This window comes from Lissotriton helveticus, chromosome 1_1, assembly GCF_964261635.1.
Source record: "Lissotriton helveticus chromosome 1_1, aLisHel1.1, whole genome shotgun sequence".
NCBI lineage: Eukaryota > Metazoa > Chordata > Amphibia > Caudata > Salamandridae > Lissotriton > Lissotriton helveticus.
The window spans coordinates 122,698,481-122,717,082 of NC_136057.1; the positions used below are offsets into that span (position 1 = coordinate 122,698,481).

Sequence of the window (18,602 nt, forward strand, 5' to 3'; positions counted from 1 at the left end):
TCTGGGATGGCGATGGCGATGGCGATGTCGGGTGCTGAGGAGGCGTTCATCCAGGTTTCCGTGAGGAAGGCGACGTCTGGTGATGTTGTGTCGAGCAGGTTCCAGAATTCGACGGCGTGTCTGTGGACGGAGCGGGTGTTGAGCAGGATGCACTTGAGGTGGTTGCTGCTGGTGCTCGGTTTGGCGGGTGCGGTGCAGGTCCGGAGGCAGGTGTATGTGCAGGCTTGGCAGGTGAAGGGTCCATGGGTGAGTTTCGGGGTGTCTCGGTAGCAGGTGGGTGTTCGGCCGGCGTTGAGAGCGTGGAGGGTGGCAGCGTCGTATGTTCGTCGGGTGCATTGGCAGCGACATGATCCAGGGTTCCTGGCGCTGGGCTCGGTCAAGGCGCGGACGGGCGTAGACGGGCTTGCCTTTGGCGCGCCTTCGGTGCACCATCGGCGCACCCGCTGCGCGTGATCGCTGCGCGTACGTGCGGACTCTGCCATAAATGGAGAGTGGGGGGGGTGGAACGAGGGAGGAGCAGCTGGGAGGCGGGAGCAGGGTGGCGAGTGGGGAGAGGAGCGGTGAACAGAAGGAAACGGGGTGGGGCCGCGGGGGAGCAGCGGCAGGGAGCGGGGTGGAACAGCGGGAGAAAACGGCGGTAGAAGCACAAAAAGAATCAGGGGCAGAACAGTGGAAGCATCGAAAACGAAATCAAAGGCACAACAGTGGACGCGAAATACAAATACAAATACGAATACTGGCACAACAGTGAAGCAAATACAATTACTGGCAGCGGAGACCGGGCACACTCAGGATGGGCCATGTGGCGGGTGGAGCGACCGGCTCTGACGAGGTCAGGTCGGTCACAGCTCCCCGCCTCGCGGATACCACCCTAAGTATCCAGTGGGAGGGCGGAGCAGCTGGGAGGCGGGAGCGGGGTGGCGAGTGGGGAGGGGAGCAGTGAACTGAAGGAAATGGGGGTGGGGCCGCGGGAGAGCAACGGCAGGGAGCGGGGTGGAACAGCGGGAGAAAACGGCGGTAGAAGCACAAAAAGAATCATGGGCACAACAGTGGAAGCAACAAAAACGAAATCAGGGGCACAACAGTGGACGTGAAATACAAATACAAATACGAATAATGGCACAACAGTGAAGCAAATACAATTACTGGCAGCGGAGACCGGGCACGCTCATGGTGGGCCACGCGGCGGGTGGAGCGACCGGCTCTGACGAGGTCAGGTCGGTCACAGCTATCCGCCTCGCGGACACCACCCTAAGTATCTAGTGGGAGGGAGGAGCCGATGGGAGGCGGGAGCGGGGTGGCGAGTGGGGAGGGAAGCGGTGAACAGAAGGAAACGGGGGTGGGGCCGTGGGAGAGCAACGGCAGGGAGCGGGGAGCGGGGTGGAACAGCGGGAGAAAACGGCAGTAGAAGCACAAAAAGAATCAGGGGCACAACAGTGGAAGCAACGAAAACGAAATCAGGGGCACAACAGTGGACGCGAAATACAAATACAAATACGAATACTGGCACAACAGTGAAGCAAATACAATTACTGGCAGCGGAGACCGGGCACACTCAGGATGGGCCACGCGGCGGGTGGAGCGACCGGCTCTGACGAGGTCAGGTCGGTCACAGCACCCCGCCTCGCGGACACCACCCTAAGTATCCAGTGGGAGGGAGGAGCAGCTGGGAGGTGGGAGCGGGGTGGCGAGTGGGGAGGGGAGCAGTGAACAGAAGGAAACGGGGGTGGGGCCGCGGGAGAGCAGCGGCAGGGAGCGGGGAACGGGGTGGAACAGCGGGAGAAAACGGCGGTAGAAGCACAAAAAGAATCAGGGGCACAACAGTGGAAGCAACGAAAACGAAATCAGGGGCACAACAGTGGACGCGAACTAGAAATACAAATATGAATACTGGCACAACAGTGAAGCAAATACAATTACTGGCAGCGGAGACCGGGCACACTCAGGATGGGCCACGCGGCGGGTGGAGCGACCGGCTCTGACGAGGTCCTCGACTCAACGCTCTCAATGACCAAGCAAGTCAATGCCATCTCCTCCTCCTGCCTCAACACCCTCCGCGTGCTCCGCAAGATCAACAGATGGATCCCGACAGATACAAGAAAGACAGTCACCCAGGCCCTCATCAGCAGCAGACTCAACTACCAAAACGCCCTCTACGCGGGAGCCCCGACCAAGCTCATCAAACGACTACTACGCATCCAAAACGCCTCAGCACGACTGATCCTCGACGTAAGACGCCACGGCGACATCACCCCCCACCTGAGAAACCTGCACTGGCTCCCCGTCAACAAGAGGATATCCTTCAAGCTCCTCACCCACGCACACAAGGTACTCCACAAGACTGGCCCAGCCAACCTCAACAGACGGCTCTCCTTCTACATCCCCCACCGCCAGCGTACCTCCAACGACCTCTCACTCCCCACCGTCCCGCGCATCTGAAGAACAACCACCGGTGGGAGATCCTTCTCCCACCTCGCCACCAAGACATGGAACAACCTCCCACTGAGCCTACGACTTACCCAAAACCTGCTGACCTTCAGAAGGATACTCAAGACCTGGCTATTCGATTAGTAGCGCCCCCCCAGCACCTTGAGACCCTCGCGGGTATGTAGTGCGCTTTAAAAATGATTGATTGATTGATTGATAATAGATGAAATGACAACACTTGCTAGAGCAAACATCTTCTCATCATTGGATATGAAGACAGATGATGACATTTGTAGTTCCTGATGGAATAAATCAGTATTACACAATGCCATTTGGTCTGGCCCCTGCAGCAGCCATGTTCCAAAGAAGGATGGCAGAGGAGGTGAATGGTCTCTCTGAAGTTTTGGTTTTCCAAAACAATGCTTTGATTTTCGGCAAAGATTTAGATAAGCATATGCGTACTCTTAGAATATCTTGAGAACCTTCCTGAAAAGAGGTTTGAGATTTAAAACACAAAAAAGAGATAAATGTATGATTGGATGAATAATTTGGGCATGTGGTTTCAGCTAAAGAGATTTCACTATGGCCTGGCCTGTTGACAGTCACTAAAATACATGTTCCAAAACACTGTGACCAACAACTTGAGTTTAAGGAAATTGTGGGAGGGATGGGCGGAAATAGAAGCTAGGAGGCTTTAGGTGTATATCAATTGTTCTGGTTTATTTGTAGTTTGTAGAGAAAATCATTAGTTCTTCTTGAGCTGCTGTCCTGGCGGGTGGTCGGAGAGTCTCTTCTGGTGTGTGTTCCTGTCCGTCCCCAGATGGCTTGAAAGTAAAAGAACAAAAAAAGGACAACGAGACTCAGGTTCTCGGAAAATTACTAGGTCAGGAGATGGGAAAGTGCCCGTCACCACACCACGTTGTGCATGAAGAGGGGGGCGATAGAGCCCTGCTCAGGCGTGGTAGGCTGAATGTCTTGCTGCTACGCTCGTTGCTTCTTTTAAAAAAAAAAAACGATACTGAAATTGCTGCTACCGCGAATTTGCACAGTGTGTTATTTTTACTTTTTAACTGATCTAAGAGTTTTTAAAGTAAAGTATTTCTTACAGTGTTGGCGCATCATCTTAACTTCCCACCTCATGACGCACCCCGGTGGAAGCACATCTGGTTGGTTACCGGTCTAGTGCTGGGGATTGACAGCCGCTGCACAGCAGGGCTGATTGGCGGGTGGGTGGTGACTTTGCCTATATCTTTCACACTGGATCAAGCACGCAGCGCGCGCGCACAGTGGGCATGCCGGCGGCGCACCAAAGGCAAGCCCGTCTGCGCCCGTCCACGCCCCTCCGGGCCCAGGGGCCAGTCCCCCTGCCCGGGGCATACAGTACAGTTTCTTCGACCTGCACTAGTTAAAAAGTCTACCGGCACCACTGAACTACAAGGTAGCTACCCACCTCAATGCAGAGGGACTACTAAGGCCCCCCCCAAAGGCCTTTGACCCACCGCGGAGGGCTGCTACCCTCCAAAAACCATCCCCGACCCTCACCTTCGCTTCGCTAAACACCCGTTCACTCCAAAAACATCATCTAGAGGTTTTTACCCTGCTAGAAGATGAGACAATCGACTTCTTGGGCCTCTCGGAGACCTGGCTGGAAGATTCATCAACCCCCGACCTTGTAGCCGTTATCCCGCCTAACAACGCTGCCCTCTATCACAACAGGCCAGGCAGCACACGCGGGGGAGGGGTGGCTGTGCTGTACAAAGAAATCCCTGAAAGCCGAGACCCTGCTCACGGAAAGCATCGAAGGGGCGGAAGTGTTAGGGGTTAAACTCCATTCTCCCTCACGATGTGTCACTGCCATAGTCGTGTACCGTCCCCTGAAAACACCCCCCAAGTTTGTTAAGTGGCTAGCTATGCTCCCGCTACCTATGCCTACTTATACTGGGCGACTTTAACTTCCACTGGGAAGCTTCTCCCAAAGAGAGTCAAGCCAACCTCTTAGATGAGGCTCTGACCGCTCTAGGACTGAGTCAATCCATCATTGGCCCTACCCATGCAAAAGGTCACACCCTGGATCTAGTATGGGCCTCACTGCCTCTTACCAGCCCCCCTGTCATCCAACCCTGTGCTTGGTCCGATCACTCAATCATCTATGGCACCATTCAACCCCCTAAATTAGGTTCCCAACCTTCCCCCAGCTGGAGAGTAATTAGAAGCTGGAACAAAATCAGTGCAGACGGCCTTGCCCCTGCCCTTAGACTGTCCTGCTCGCCAGACTACCCTTCTGGAGACATCAATGCAAAAAACCGTGCCCAGGCAGAAAGAATTAATCGTGCTATCGACAGATTAGCACCCGCACGTAGGGAAAGGATTAAAGATAAGGGGAAAGGGGCCCCGTGGTTCAACGAAAATCTACGCAGTCTGAAACAACAGCTTCGCCAAGGGGAAAGAGCCTGGCGAAAAGCATATGACCCCTCCGCCCTCTCACACTATCTTGAAGTCTTTACAACATATAAAAATGCAATACAGACTGAGAAAGCGACCTTTTATGAAAATAAGATTGCGTCAGCTTCTAATACGCATAAAGAAACGTTTAAAGTGCTGAAGGAACTTCGACAGGTCAAAGAGCAGAAGCCCGCCTTTAACATAGAGGACTGCGATAAGTTCCAAACCTTCTTCACCTCCAAAGTGGAGGACCTTCTGACAACTATCGAGAACACCTCTAAGCTTACTTGCTCGCTAAACCCAGTCTCCATCGGCCATCCCTCAGAACTAGCCCTTACGTCTTTCCCCCCGCTTTCGCACGAGGCCTTGGGGCCACTTTTTGGACGTGTGAAGTCTGGTTCCCCAGCCTATCCCTGCCCACCCAGGATCTACAAGATGGCCCTCCCCGAGATCGAAGGTGAGATTCTATCACTCCTGAACATGTCTCTGGAAACAGGAGTGGTCCTGAGTGATTTCAAGGAGGCGCGTGTGATTCCCCTCTTGAAAAAACCTGGGGCCGACATTAAAAATCTGAAAAATTTTCGCACGATTTCCCAGCTCCCTTTCCTTGCCAAAGTCCTCGAACAGCACGTCCTTGCCTATCTAGCTCATCATCTAGAGGATAACGATCTTCTGCAATTCAATCAGGCTGGTTTCCGGCCTCGCCACAGTACCGAACTAGTGATGCTGGCAGTCCTGGATGATTTGAGACTGAGGGCTGACTCAAGGGACCCCGCGCCCTGATTTTGTTAGACCTATCCGCGGCTTTTGATACCGTGAATCACGAGGTACTTCTGTCGTGGATGTCTGACCTCGGGGTGCAGGGCACAGCAATGACATGGCCTGCATCCTTCCTGAAAGATCGCTCTCAGAGAGTGCAGCTGGGGGATGCAGTATCCAGGTCAGGCACCCTCCCATGAGGAGTCCCCCAGGGATCCGCACTGTCTCCTCTTCTATTCAATGCTTACCTCCAGCCCCTGATAGCTGCCCTCAACCAGCTGGAGTGCCAGATATACAACTACGCAGATGACACCCAAATTATTATTCGGATAGACAACGCCCTACCAGCTCACCAGAAAGTACAGAACATCCTAAAATTCACAATCAATTGGATGTCGGCCAACCACCTCAAGACCAATCCAGATAAGACGGAGGTGCTGGCCGTCACCAATGACGCCAACCCCTGGAACTGTCTTTTCTGGCCACCCGATTTGGGCAAATACCCAGAGCCAGCTTTGGTAGTTCAAAGCCTGGGAATAAAAATTGACAACAAACTAACCTTGGCTCCACAGGTATCCACCACAGTCGGGGCTTGTTCTAATATAATTAGGCAGTTGCGAAAATTGGCCCAGCTACTCACCTTTGAGACCCTCAAACGAGTGGTAGTAGCACTTATCCTATCCCAACTGGATTATGGTAATTCGCTCTACCTAGGACTCCCAGATTAGCAATTGGCCAGACTTCAGACCACTATGAACGACGCGTCACGGCTTGTGTTTAAAGTCCCACGTCGCACTCATGCCTCCCCCCTTCTGCGCCAACTACATTGGCTCCCCATCAGACAGAGGATTAAGTTCAAAGGCCTGTGCATTGCACATAAAGCCATCTATGGCAAGGCACCGACTTATATCAGAAACAGCCTAACTAACTACGCCCCATCCAGAGTACTTCGATCCTCGGAAGCCAGGATGCTGGTCTGCCCCCGCTCCCGCCTGTCTTCCATGGGAGGCAGAGCCTTCTCGTCTATCATTCCACAGATCTGGAACAGACTGCCTGACAACCTCCGTAAGGAACAGTCCTTGTCACCTTTTAGGAAACAACTCAAAACCCTCCTGTTCAAGGAAGCCTGGGGCTCACAGTAAAGTACCATCTCCCCACCCCTAACCTAAGCAGGCCCCTCTCTCAAAGCGCTTAGAGACTGTTGGTGATAATGCGCTATACAAATATAAATTACAATTACAATTAACGCCTATTTAATATGGCCATGGGCTTAATGCCCCCCGTGTAGGTAATTCAAGCCGAGTCACTCAGTAGTTATAGGAAGAGAATCACCAGAGATGAGTAATAGCCCAAGACATCGGTAACTAAACGGTGAAAGAAAAATAAAGGCAGAAACCAAGGAAATATCCTCATGAAAGAAAAGACAATATGTGGCTTACTTTGGTGCAGTACAACCACCCCTAGACTTCCTCCCTGTGCCTCAATATGCTCTCCCCTGTAGTGTCCCGGTGTAGGCCTGAACAATGGAGACACTGGGACACGTGTGGTTGTGGTGGTGGCTAGTTTCTCACTGACCACACCCAGGGCTCTGGGCTATTTATTCAGAAGGGGAGCGCAACGGCGCTCACGTTAGGGGCAAACCAAAGACCCTGCACGTCCCAGGGGGGAACGCACAGGAACAAGTGGGAGGGGGCGTGTGCTGCAGTGGTACGCCCCGCTGCAGCAACACTACATTCCTCCTTTACCTAGGGGAGAAACAGGACCATACAAAACAGTTAGGAGCCACAGTCCATTGTCCATATACTCTCTGGTCGGCGACCATGGTGAGGCATGAGAGAGCCAACGTCCATGTGAAAGTTCACCAATTGTCTCTGGTATAGTCTCTGGTCAACCTGCAAACATGGGATAACATTTTTAACTTCAAAAACAGAACATTCTTACTTCAGTTCTCGGCGGGGTCAGCCATCTCGATTTCTTCAACGCCAGCATTGTGCTACAAAGTCACGGTACCTCTGAGACGGCTTCGGGCATGGACGTAGGCTGTACCTTGTCTGACTTCGACTCTCGCCGGTGGCTGCAGGTGACCCCTCCGAGTCTCTAGTCTCTTGAACAGTGGGGTCTTCTGCGGGTCTCTGAGCGACTTGCATGCCGGGGTTATTGTTCTCTGCTTGGCTTGCTGCGGCACTGACATCCGCCGAACTTGGGAGCTGATGAGGAGTGGTCGGGTGCCACTCATCTTGGTCATAGTCTATGTTCTCTTCAGGCACCTGCTTGAAAAACGATATATTCCTGGTGACAGACTCGCCAGCTCTGGTGGCTGTGATCATGGTTCCGTTTACCTCTGTCACTGTCCACGGATCCAGCTCAAAAGGCATTCGGAATTTCCCTCCGGGGTGGCGGTCCTTTACCAGAACCCTGCTCCCGACTTGAACCGGCCTATCCATTGCTCGTCTTCGTCGGGACGCTTCCTGATTGGTTTTGGTGCGCTGTTCCATGGACCGGTTCTGTGGGGGTGTGGCCTGTTCCCATGCCGGGTGGTGCGGGATGGTATCTGCCACGACTCTATTGAAGGAAAGTCGGCTTGGGGAGACTCCTGTAGTACAGTGGGGGGTCAAACGGTATTCTCTGAGGAACTGGTAGATTGCTAGCTCCAGACATTGGCCGTCAACAACCGCAATTTGTATAGTTTTGTTCAAAGTCCTCATTAGGCGCTCGACCTCTCCATTGGCCTGGGGCCACCGGGGGGTGATCCGTCTGTGCTTGATACCATGGCTTTGGAGGTATTCCGTGAATTCATTGCCGTTAAAGGGGGGTCCGTTGTCGGTGCGGACCTCGCTCACGAGCCCATGGGTGGCCAGTATCTTCTCAAATTTAGGTATGACTTCCCACGTAGCCGTCGACGACACAATCTCCACTTCTGGGTAGCGGGAGAAGTCATCCACCACTACAAGCATGTACTTGCCTCCCGGGAGGCTGCCGAAGTCCGCGCTCACTCGCACCCACGGGGATGTGGGGCCATCTTCGGTCACGATGGGCGCCGGAGGGTTTGGGAGGCTCGTCGCTAGACACACTGGGCACCGGTGGATCACTTCCTCAACTGCTTTATCTAACCCCGGAAACCACACTTTGCTCCGGAGCCTGTTCTTGGACTTGACAATTCCTTGGTGTGATCCGTGTGCTAGGACCGCGGCTTGCTGGGTCAACCTGCTGGGAAGTACTAGGCGAGGGCCTCGCAGGAGGCACCCTTCTGTAGATACGGACAGTTCGTGCCGGACTTGAAATAACGCCTTCAGGATGGTTTGGGCCTCAGGCGTGCGGAACGAAGCTGGGCTCTGGAGTGTTTTCCAGTCACCGCTCTCTATGGCCTGGATCGCGATCTGGAGGCAATCGTCTTCCTTGGTGGCACGTGACACCTCGTCCAGGGACATGGGGCGAGGTCTTGACCTCTCGATGATCAGTCGGACATACTCCTCGGTGTCTGCTGCTTCGGCTGCTTCGGCATCCGAGACGGGTCGGGCGTGCCTCGACAGATAGTCCGCCGGGTTGCGCGAGCCAGGCTGGTACTCCACTGTGAACTGAAACTCCTGCAGCTGCAGCACCCACTTCTCGATCCGTGGGGGAGGGCGAGAGGAGGAGCCTTGGAATAGTGGTATCAGGGGCTTGTGATCAGTGACTACTGAGAACGGGTGTCCATAGAGGTAGATATGAAAGTGGCGGCACCCCCACAGAATTGCAATGGCCTCCCGCTCGATCTGGGAGTAGCGTTGTTCAGTGGGTGTGAGGGTGCGGCTGGCGTATGCAACGGGGGCCCACTCTCCGCCTCGCTGACGCTGTGATAGGACGGCACCCAGGCCAGTGGGGCTGGCATCTACAAGCAGCTGTGATTCGTTTTGAGGGTTGAAATACACTAGCGTGGTGTCGGCTGAGAGAGCCGCTTTCGTGTTCTCAAACGACTCCTGTTGTTCCGGACCCCAGATCCAAGCGGCATTTGATTTTGTGAGATTCCTTAGTGGTCCCGTGAGATCGGACAGGTCCTGGATGAAACGCCCGCAGTAGGTCACCATGCCCAAGAAACTGCGGACTGCGGTCACTGAGGTGGGGGCGGGTGCGTCGTGGATGTCTCGGACCTTTTCTGGGTCTGGGCCTACCCCTTGGTCGGAGAACTTGTACCCGAAGAAGCTTATGTCTCTTCGCAGGAACTCGCACTTGTCTTTGTGAAGAGTCAACCCTCTCTCCTTGAGGCGATCGAACACTGCGTGGACGCGCCGGATGTGTTCCTCCAGCGTCGGGGCATGCACCAGGATGTCGTCACTCACGTTGAGTACCCCGACGAGACCTTGAAGGACATTGTGTATAATGTTCTGAAACACTTCGGCGGCGCTTGAGATGCCGAAGTTGAGCCTCGTGTACCTCCACAGGCCAGCATGTGTCGAGAATGTGGTGATGGGGCGTGAGTCTGGGTGGAGCGGAATCTGGTGGTACCCGGATCTTAGGTCCATTTTGGAGAACCACTTGGACCCTGCGAGTTCTCCGATGATGTCGTCAATGGTGGGCGTTAGGTGGCGTTCCCTCTTAATGGCCAGGTTGGGGATACGCATGTCCACACATATCCGTACCGCGTCGGGCTGCTTAGGTTTTTTCGCCACTACGATGGGGGACACCCACGGGGTGGGCCCGGTCACACGTTCGATGATTCCTGCTTGTTCCAGCATTCTCAACTCGGCTTCTACCTTGGGCCGGAGGTGGAACGCTATCCGCCGGTGTCGCAGAGCTACTGGGGCTACAGACTGGTCAATGTGGAGCTGGACAGGGGGTCCACGGAGGCATCCGATGCCCTCAAACAGTGAGGAGTGTTCAGTGACTAGATTGTCCAGGCTTTGAGCTTGTACGGTCAGGGCGAAATGTATAAGTCCAAGTTCACGGGCCGTCTTGCAACCGAGGAGGAACCCTGACCCCTCTTGGGACACATAGACTTTTGTTTGCAGCTGCCGGGTGTCATGTGAAATGGTGGTTCTGAATACTCCGCACAGGCGTAGGGGCCGCCGAGTTCCGTAGGCAAACACTTGCACTCTGGTGGGGTGGAGTGCGGGAGCGTCCGTTAGGTCCTGGTATACACTGGCAGCCATGAGGTTTATCGTCGCCCCGGTGTCGATGAGAGCTCGGATGGCCTGGTCGTGGACTTGGACAGTGCACATCGGCTCGGACGAGGAAGCAGCCGTCAGGGAGTTGAGCATGCGCACCACGTGGACAGATGCGGCGTCCTCGTCGTCGTCGTCCATGTCACTGCCGGGTGACGTATCCGGGAGTGGCGCCACCTGCCGCGCTCTCCTGGGTGGGCCGCTGGGCTTCTTCCGTTGGGACGACAGACAGACACTGGCAAAGTGGTTGGCTTTGCCGCATGCACTGCAGATTTTCCCTTGAGCTGGGCAGGCTCCTTTGTGCGGAGTGGTACCCCCACACCACATGCAGTTTCGATCCCGGGTAGACTGGGAGTGCTGGGGCTGGGGGGTCCTCTGCGGCCTGGACCGGCTATCTGGACGTTGCGTCCGGACAGCGCACACTGGCTCTTGCTTGATCTTGACGGCTGGGCCCGGCTCCATGTGGGCCGCCCGGGCTTTGGAGAGCTCCTTGGACCGTCCTAAGGCGAGTATTTCTCGCATAGGCATGGCGTCTGTTTCGAGGACTCTCTCTCTCAGTTTCAGAGATGCGCACCCCTGAATGAACTGTGCGCGAATTTCGTCTTCCGCGTCTGGGAGTGTACACGTGCTCGCCAATTTCTTAAGGCGCGCGTAGAACACATCAACTGACTCCTCAGGGAGTTGGCGCGCCTGTCGGAGCAGGAAACGTTCGTAGTCCGCGCTGGTGAAAGGTTCGAAATACTTGGTGATAGCATCTCGCAGGGTGGCGTATGTGAGGGGCGGATCGCCTTCAGTGACCTCCTTGGAGATGTCGTGGATTTCCTCCCCACCTAGGTGTAGGAGCATCGCCCTGCGTCTTTCCGCTGCGACCTCCGCCGCAATAAAGTAGGTCTCCAGACGTTCTATCCACTTCTTCCACCGAGAAGCCTGGGAGGGCGGCGTGCCGGTGACAGAAAAGGGCTCCAGGGGGGGCACAGTGGCCATGCTGGCAGTTGGAAGGAGGAAAAGGGATACACCCCTAGCACTTTGTAGGCAGAAACAGGTCCCTCGGGGTCGCCCAGGCCCAACAGGAAGAAAGAGGCACTTCCGGCGAACACACAGGCCTCACTCCGCCAGATGCGTGAGGAATGGCACCCTCCCGTTCCCGCCGACACGCGAGAAGCGTGAGAGATGGCAGCCGTCGGAACTGCGCATGCGCGGGAGTTCCGGGAAGACGGGCAGGCCGGCGGCCGGCAGGGAGCGGGCCGCGGGCTTCCGGGCGGCAGGATAGAGCTGGAGGCAGGGCACAGGGGCAGCCGTGAGGCGCGGCAGGCAGCAGCCCGTACCTGGAGGAGGCCACGTGGGCGGGTCGGACAGCGGCACAGGCAGCCGGAAGGCCAGACGTCGCGCCGGAGGCAGGCGGAGCACTCGGGAACTCCGCTGGGGCACAGGCGGGCCAGGTGAGGGCGGGAGACGCGGACCAAGCTGCTGGGCGGCCTCGGCAGACAGGGAGGCGCGCCGCCGACAGGATGCGCGCTGCGGGGCAGCGGGCCAGGCGTGGGTGACCGGCAGGGTCACGGGTTCGATGATGCACGCGATGAGCGGGGGGCAGACCCCCTCGTCGCCAATGTAGTGTCCCGGTGTAGGCCTGAACAATGGAGACACTGGGACACGTGTGGTTGTGGTGGTGGCTAGTTTCTCACTGACCACGCCCAGGGCTCTGGGCTATTTATTCAGAAGGGGAGCGCAACGGCGCTCACGTTAGGGGCAAACCAAAGACCCTGCACGTCCCAGGGGGGAACGCACAGGAACAAGTGGGAGGGGGCGTGTGCTGCAGTGGTACGCCCCGCTGCAGCAACACTACATCCCCTTCTAGCTTGCTGCAGTACAACCACCCTTTGACTTCCTCCCTGTGCCTCAATATGCTCTCCCCTTCTAGCTTGCTGCAGTACAACCACCCTTTGACTTCCTCCCTGTGCCTCAATATGCTCTCCCCTTCTAGCTTGGTGCAGTACAACCACCCCTTGACTTCCTCCCTGTACCTCAATATGCTCTCCCCTTCTAGCTTGGTGCAGTACAACCACCCTTTGACTTCCTCCCTGTACCTCAATATGCCCTCTCCTTCTAGCTTGGTGCAGTACAACCACCCTTTGACTTCCTCCCTGTGCCTCAATATGCTCTCCCCTTCTAACTTGATGCCCTCACTTGGCCCGGTTCGCTCACTGTCCTAGCCGCAGCTCTCCTGAGCTGCGGCAGCGTTTTCGCACCTCCTGGGGTTGGTGGGGATCCACCCATCCTCGCTCCACTCCTCTCCTTCGTCCGGGTTATCATTGCCGTCTTCGTCCCGTTTTCTCAGCGTCTCTTCCCTCTTCTCTCCTCCGGCATCCTGCTGCTACAACTCGATGCACACTCCGGCCTCCTCCTCATTGGGTCTCTCCGCGTCTTCCGTCTCCACCATTTTCTTTTCTTGTCGGCCTTCCTGATTGGTCCTTCTCCGTAAAGCCACCTCCTTCTTCCTGCAAGGTGAGGTCCGGTGCAACAGGTTAACCCTTGCCGCCCCCTGGTTTTCTGTGGTATCTTCGGTTTCCATGACGGGTAACGGGGGTTCAGGGCCCTACTCTCGGGGTCCTACTCACAGGAATGTATGAATTTTATTCAAAATGTACTGAAAATGTTGCGGTGATTGCTGAACCACTTCACAACCTTTTCAATAAGAAGGTTTGATTTATCTGGGGTTGGGGACAGGACGTTGCATTTGCAGAGATTAGAGGAAAACTGCTCAATGCAGCACTTCTGAGTCCATATCTACCAGGCAATGAGTGCTCTATCACTGATGATACTGGTAGCATTGGCAATGGTGCTGTAGTGACTCAAGGTAAAGGAAATGAGGAATGTGCAATGGCATCACACACACTGCAACCACATGAACATAAACACTCGACCAGTGAGCGTGGGATGTAGGACTGCACGAGGGCAACTGAAAAGTTTAAGTCATCCTTGTGTGGGAACAAGTTCAGAATATGAACTGATAATAAACCTCTTTTGAATGGTAATAATGTGAACACCAGCAGGCTACTGCCAGGTTGGTGAGGTTAAGTTTACAACTTTTGAAACATCATTTTGAGGTCGAACACACTGCAGGAGAGAGGAACAATAATACTGATTGCTTGCCTCGACTGCCCTGAGGGCAGGAAGATGTGGAACATAAGAACAAAAAGAATGACTTTGAGGATGTGGAATGTACTGCAGCAAGTATTTGTTGGCTGGGTAAAGACTGTGTGTGTGTGTGTGTGTGTGTGGGTGGGGGTAAAAGTTTGTTTTGTTTTGTTTGTTTTTAGGTCTGTTTCAGATGCTTCCTGTACATCAAAAATTTGTCATTGTGCTTGTGGACTACATGTCAAATTGGTTGCAAGTACGGTTTGTACATGGCAGAGAGGGTTTTCTGGGTGAATTGGTATCGGATAATGGTGTACAATTTGTCTTGAGTATTTGGATGGAACTGGTGTCAAGCAAAAATGTGCTTGACTTCATCACCCACAGAGTAATGGCCAAGCAGGGAGGATGCACAGATTGGCCAATCAGGTTTTTTTTTTTCAGGGCGGGTATCAAAGTGGACGATGCTGTCAGGGCTATGCTTACAGCTTATCGCAACACACTGTACTGCACCATTTTGTGCAGAGAGGCAGAAACTTGCATGATTTGGACTTCGTAATATGCACTGAAGTGTCTAAAGAGGGGCTAAGACACAATAGCTATCTAAAGAAGGAAGAAAGATGAATTGACCTTCAAAAGATACATGTGATATCGTAAAGCTATTGGTCGCATAAACATGATCACAGAGCCAATAATCGTATGCAATCATAGTACTCTGGAATGACTGGGGGAATCAGATGCCGAATTTCCACAGTAATTCCATATATCTCAGAGCAATCACCATTTACTTCACCCACCCTTCAGCAGAGTTTGTTTTATCGCTGATATTGCTGACTTGGAGGGAGGAAAAAGTGAGGGAAATGTAATAGGAGACAAAATGGCAGACATAGCTAAGGCCTTATAATGGGGCCCATATTAGATCAAATAAACATAATGAAATATATCACCCTATCCTGTATACTGTAATACAAATAACCCGGCTTGATATTCAGACCACCTTGTACTGTGCACATAACCCTACAGACCACACTTAATCTTGAAACCTCTTTGAACTTGTACGTTGTTCTACATGATGTATTATGTTATAATACAACTGGCCCTCTCTGACCTGCAGGCCCCCCAGTTCTATGTACATGTACCTACACACCACAGAATAGACCACTTCTTATCGAAGGCTCTGGGATGCCACAGACCTTACCCTACACATTCCACCACTACAGACCTGACTTACAGATCACTTGTCTTCTTCACACTGCCTTCCTCTCCTCCTAAGCAGCAGACCCTGACTGACCCAGAAATCCTTTTATATTCTGGGCACTCACACATCACATAGACCCAGCCCCATCTCGAAAGTGCTTTAGTTTGCACTAGCAACAAAAAAGGCCACTGTTACTCTCGGTGAATAACACCTCACTTTCATCTCACACTTAGGGGATGGTGAGTATCGTGGAGCTTCGATTGAAATCACTGATTCTGCCACTAATTCCTCAGAGGTCCTGTGCCCGGATAGGGGCGTCTCATGCACAGTCTAGAATTCTTGTCATTTTTCTTGTGCAGAGTCCCAATTCTTAGCCGATCACTGAACGAGAAGGAGAAACTCCTTTGCGAAAAGAAAGGCGATACTAGGTACATAACCGCTTCTGGTGGACTCAAGGCCCCGCCCCCAAAGATACCAGTCCACACAACTCAGATTTGGCCCTCTGCAGGTCTTACTAAAAATCTGGAAAGATCCACTTTGGAGATATTTTATGCTACATTCCCTCAGAACTGTACAAGTGAGTAGACATTCTGCATGTTAATTCAGTGTGAAACAAATACCTGGGATGGCTTTGAGCAGCAATCCATCTGCGTCTGTATTTCCTCTCTCCAGTGGGTCTCTAGCGATAGCTCCATCATTATCAGGAACATTCTGTGGCAGGAAGGATGAGGATCCAGATGGGCCCTGCGCATCAGCACATGTTGGTTGTAGGTCAGAGTTCTCATCTTGATTCTCAGGGTGCAGTGGTTCTTGCTTGTAGTTCTGATCGTAGTCCTCAGGACTCGGTGGTTCTAGCTTATAGCCGCGCTCTGGACTGAGTGCCTCAAGGTGCATTGGTTCGGTCTTGCTGTTCTGATGTGGTTCATGTGCATCAGAGAGCACCTGCAGACATGTGTTGAGCTGCAGACTCTGGTCCTCTTGAAATGCTGGGTGTCTGCAGACGTTTTGCCGTTGACCGTCACCATCAAACCACAACAACTCTTGCTTTAGGAGTTCACTTGGTCCCTCCCCATCTGGGAGCACTGGTTGTCTGCAGGGGTTTCGCTGTGGCTCATGTCCCTCGTGAAGCAGTGGCTGCAGGCAGACGTTCTCTTGTGCGCCCCAACTATCTGCATACAATGGTTCTTTCTTCACGTGCTCCTCTTGTTCCTGTTCAACTGGGAAAACTAGTTGTATGCACTGGTCCTGCTGTGGTTCCTGTCCATCATCAAACACTGGTGAAAGACGAAGGCTTGCCTCACCTGGGATGACTTGAACATCTGGAGGAGGGCACCCGGAGACAGTACCGTCCTGCCGTGGTCCAGGGCCAGCCGGAGACAGAGGTTGGAGGCACTGGCTCTGCTTTGGTTCATGCCCATGAGGAGTCAGAGGTTGGAGGCACTGGCTCTGCTTTGGTTCATGCCCATGAGGAGACAGAGGTTGAAGACACTGATTCGGCTGTTGATCACGACCAGGTGAAGATGTAGATTGAAGGCATGGGTTCACCTCCTTGGCCCTGACTGAAAGATTGATCGGAGGGGACCTGCTGAGAGGACAATCTCTAACCACCACCGGACTGACCCTCTCCAAAGACACTGCCCCATTTTCAAGGTGATCTAGACCCTTTGCTATCCAGATTTGCTCCATAAGCCCTGCGACTCTTGACGGCACGTCCTGTAGGGTATTCTGCAAGTTATCCAGTTTGGCTTCCAACTGCTCCAATATAGATAAAAGGATCATGTTAGACGGGTTCCCCGATAGGGCTTCCATCTCACAGTCCCTCTGAGCATCAATTTGGGATCTTGAAGAAGGCCCATTATGGATAGGAGAAGGGAGTGTAACTCTTACGGGTTCAGGTGAACACTGCACTTCTCCTTTTTGTCTTGGAACCTGCCTTTTCTCCATTCTGAAATTCTGATGTTCACGTCCTCAAGTGTCTGTGAAGGGGAAGAAAATAGAAAAGACAACACATTATCACAGGACAATTAGGTCAAAATACTCCTTCCTGTCTTACCACATGTTGTTTAAGGTTTAAATAAAAATTATTTAGCCAAGCTAATGGCGCGAAAGAACTAAATTGTCTCAAGAGCTGGAGAGGATCTACCCTGCTCAAGGTCAGGCTGTCCTCGAGGACATCAGGCGTTACCCTGCTACACATCTAAACCCCCCTCAGTGCTGCCCTTACGTGATATGGTGAGATTTCATGCAGGTCCGCTCTGCCCTGCCAGAGAGGACTCCCTATCCAGAGTGGATCTGTTAAGCTTCAAAATGTATCAGTATGACATCATCAAACCTAACCCTATAATTTAACAGACCTATTACGTTTTTGTAATTCTTTAATTGATTTGTTATTAAAATTTGGTAAGCATTACCATAATAGATATTCTCTATGAAATTGAGCCTTGAGGAATAATAGATTTAAATTCCCAGAAAAAAATACAAATGTGCTTGTCAGAAGCTACCTAGGTCTCGTATTCTCTGCTGATGGGTTCTGCCCCAAAGATGAATCAATTAAAGCCACACAGGAAATACCTAAACCCATAAAGAAAGAAGAGGCACTCTCGTTTTTGGTGAGAAACTTTCTATTCTCAGTTTGTACCTAATTTACTTGTGCCATGTGAGCCCTGCTGTGGAAGGGTGCAGACTACGTGTGGAGTAGGGAATACGAGAAGAATTTTCAGATGTTAAGGAGAGTCTTGTGAATGCTCACAGTCTGCATAGTTTTGCCCCATTGCATTGGTACGGACGCCAGAGACAAGGGCCTAGGAGTGGAACTGAAACAGCGGCATGATCGGAAAGCAAGTCATGATTGCCTTTGCATCTAGGGCTTTGCCGGAGGCTGAATGTAGGCATTCCACTACTGGGAAGGATGCCTTGGCCATGTTTTGGGCTCTCAAAATAAACATTCTTGTGGACTGTAGGAAACTGTAAGTAGAGGATGTTCGACCAGTCCAAACTGGACCCAATCTATGCAGCTGCTCCAATGTGCCTGCTTTCTAGTGTCAAATAAGGGGCAATCTCTTTCTGGCGTTTAATATGATACATGCACAATGACACGACTCACAGATCTTGCCAGACCAAGAAAGCACTGTTGATATTTACTTTCAAGCTCTACACATTTTGAGCAAACAGTGGAAGAGCGCCCATCTCCGAAGGCTAGTAGGCATCAAGCCATTAGTCATTATGACAATTAATAAGCAGAACTTCTGTCTTCTCAGCGTTTCACTTTAGTTTATTGCAACCCAGCCACTGCTGTAGGACAGGCATTGTTTGGTGGAATGTGAAGCAAGGGGAGAGTTAACTTTCTAAACACAGCAAGATCTGTGTGTCGTCAGAACACATAAATGCTCTAACACCTTTCTCAAGTAAAGCTTCAGCAAGCGGGATTACATAACTGGTGAACAAATGGGGCGAGATTGAGGACTGGCTCCGGCTCCCATGTCAGCTCATCCATAATCGGTAGAGGC

General features: G+C 52.8%; 1 protein-coding gene across 1 annotated transcript in view; it reads right to left on the reverse strand.

Moving 5' to 3' along the window:
- LOC144765880 (uncharacterized) overlaps positions 1 to 17,061 on the reverse strand; it is a 75,827-nt gene extending 58,766 nt beyond the window's left edge. Inside the window, exon 1 of the mRNA XM_078650340.1 lies at positions 15,717 to 17,061. Coding sequence (XP_078506466.1) covers positions 15,717 to 17,040 — 1,324 coding nt within the window. The 5' untranslated portion in view covers positions 17,041 to 17,061. The remainder of the gene's footprint in view (positions 1 to 15,716) is intronic.
- Between the last annotated feature and the right edge of the window lie 1,541 nt (positions 17,062 to 18,602).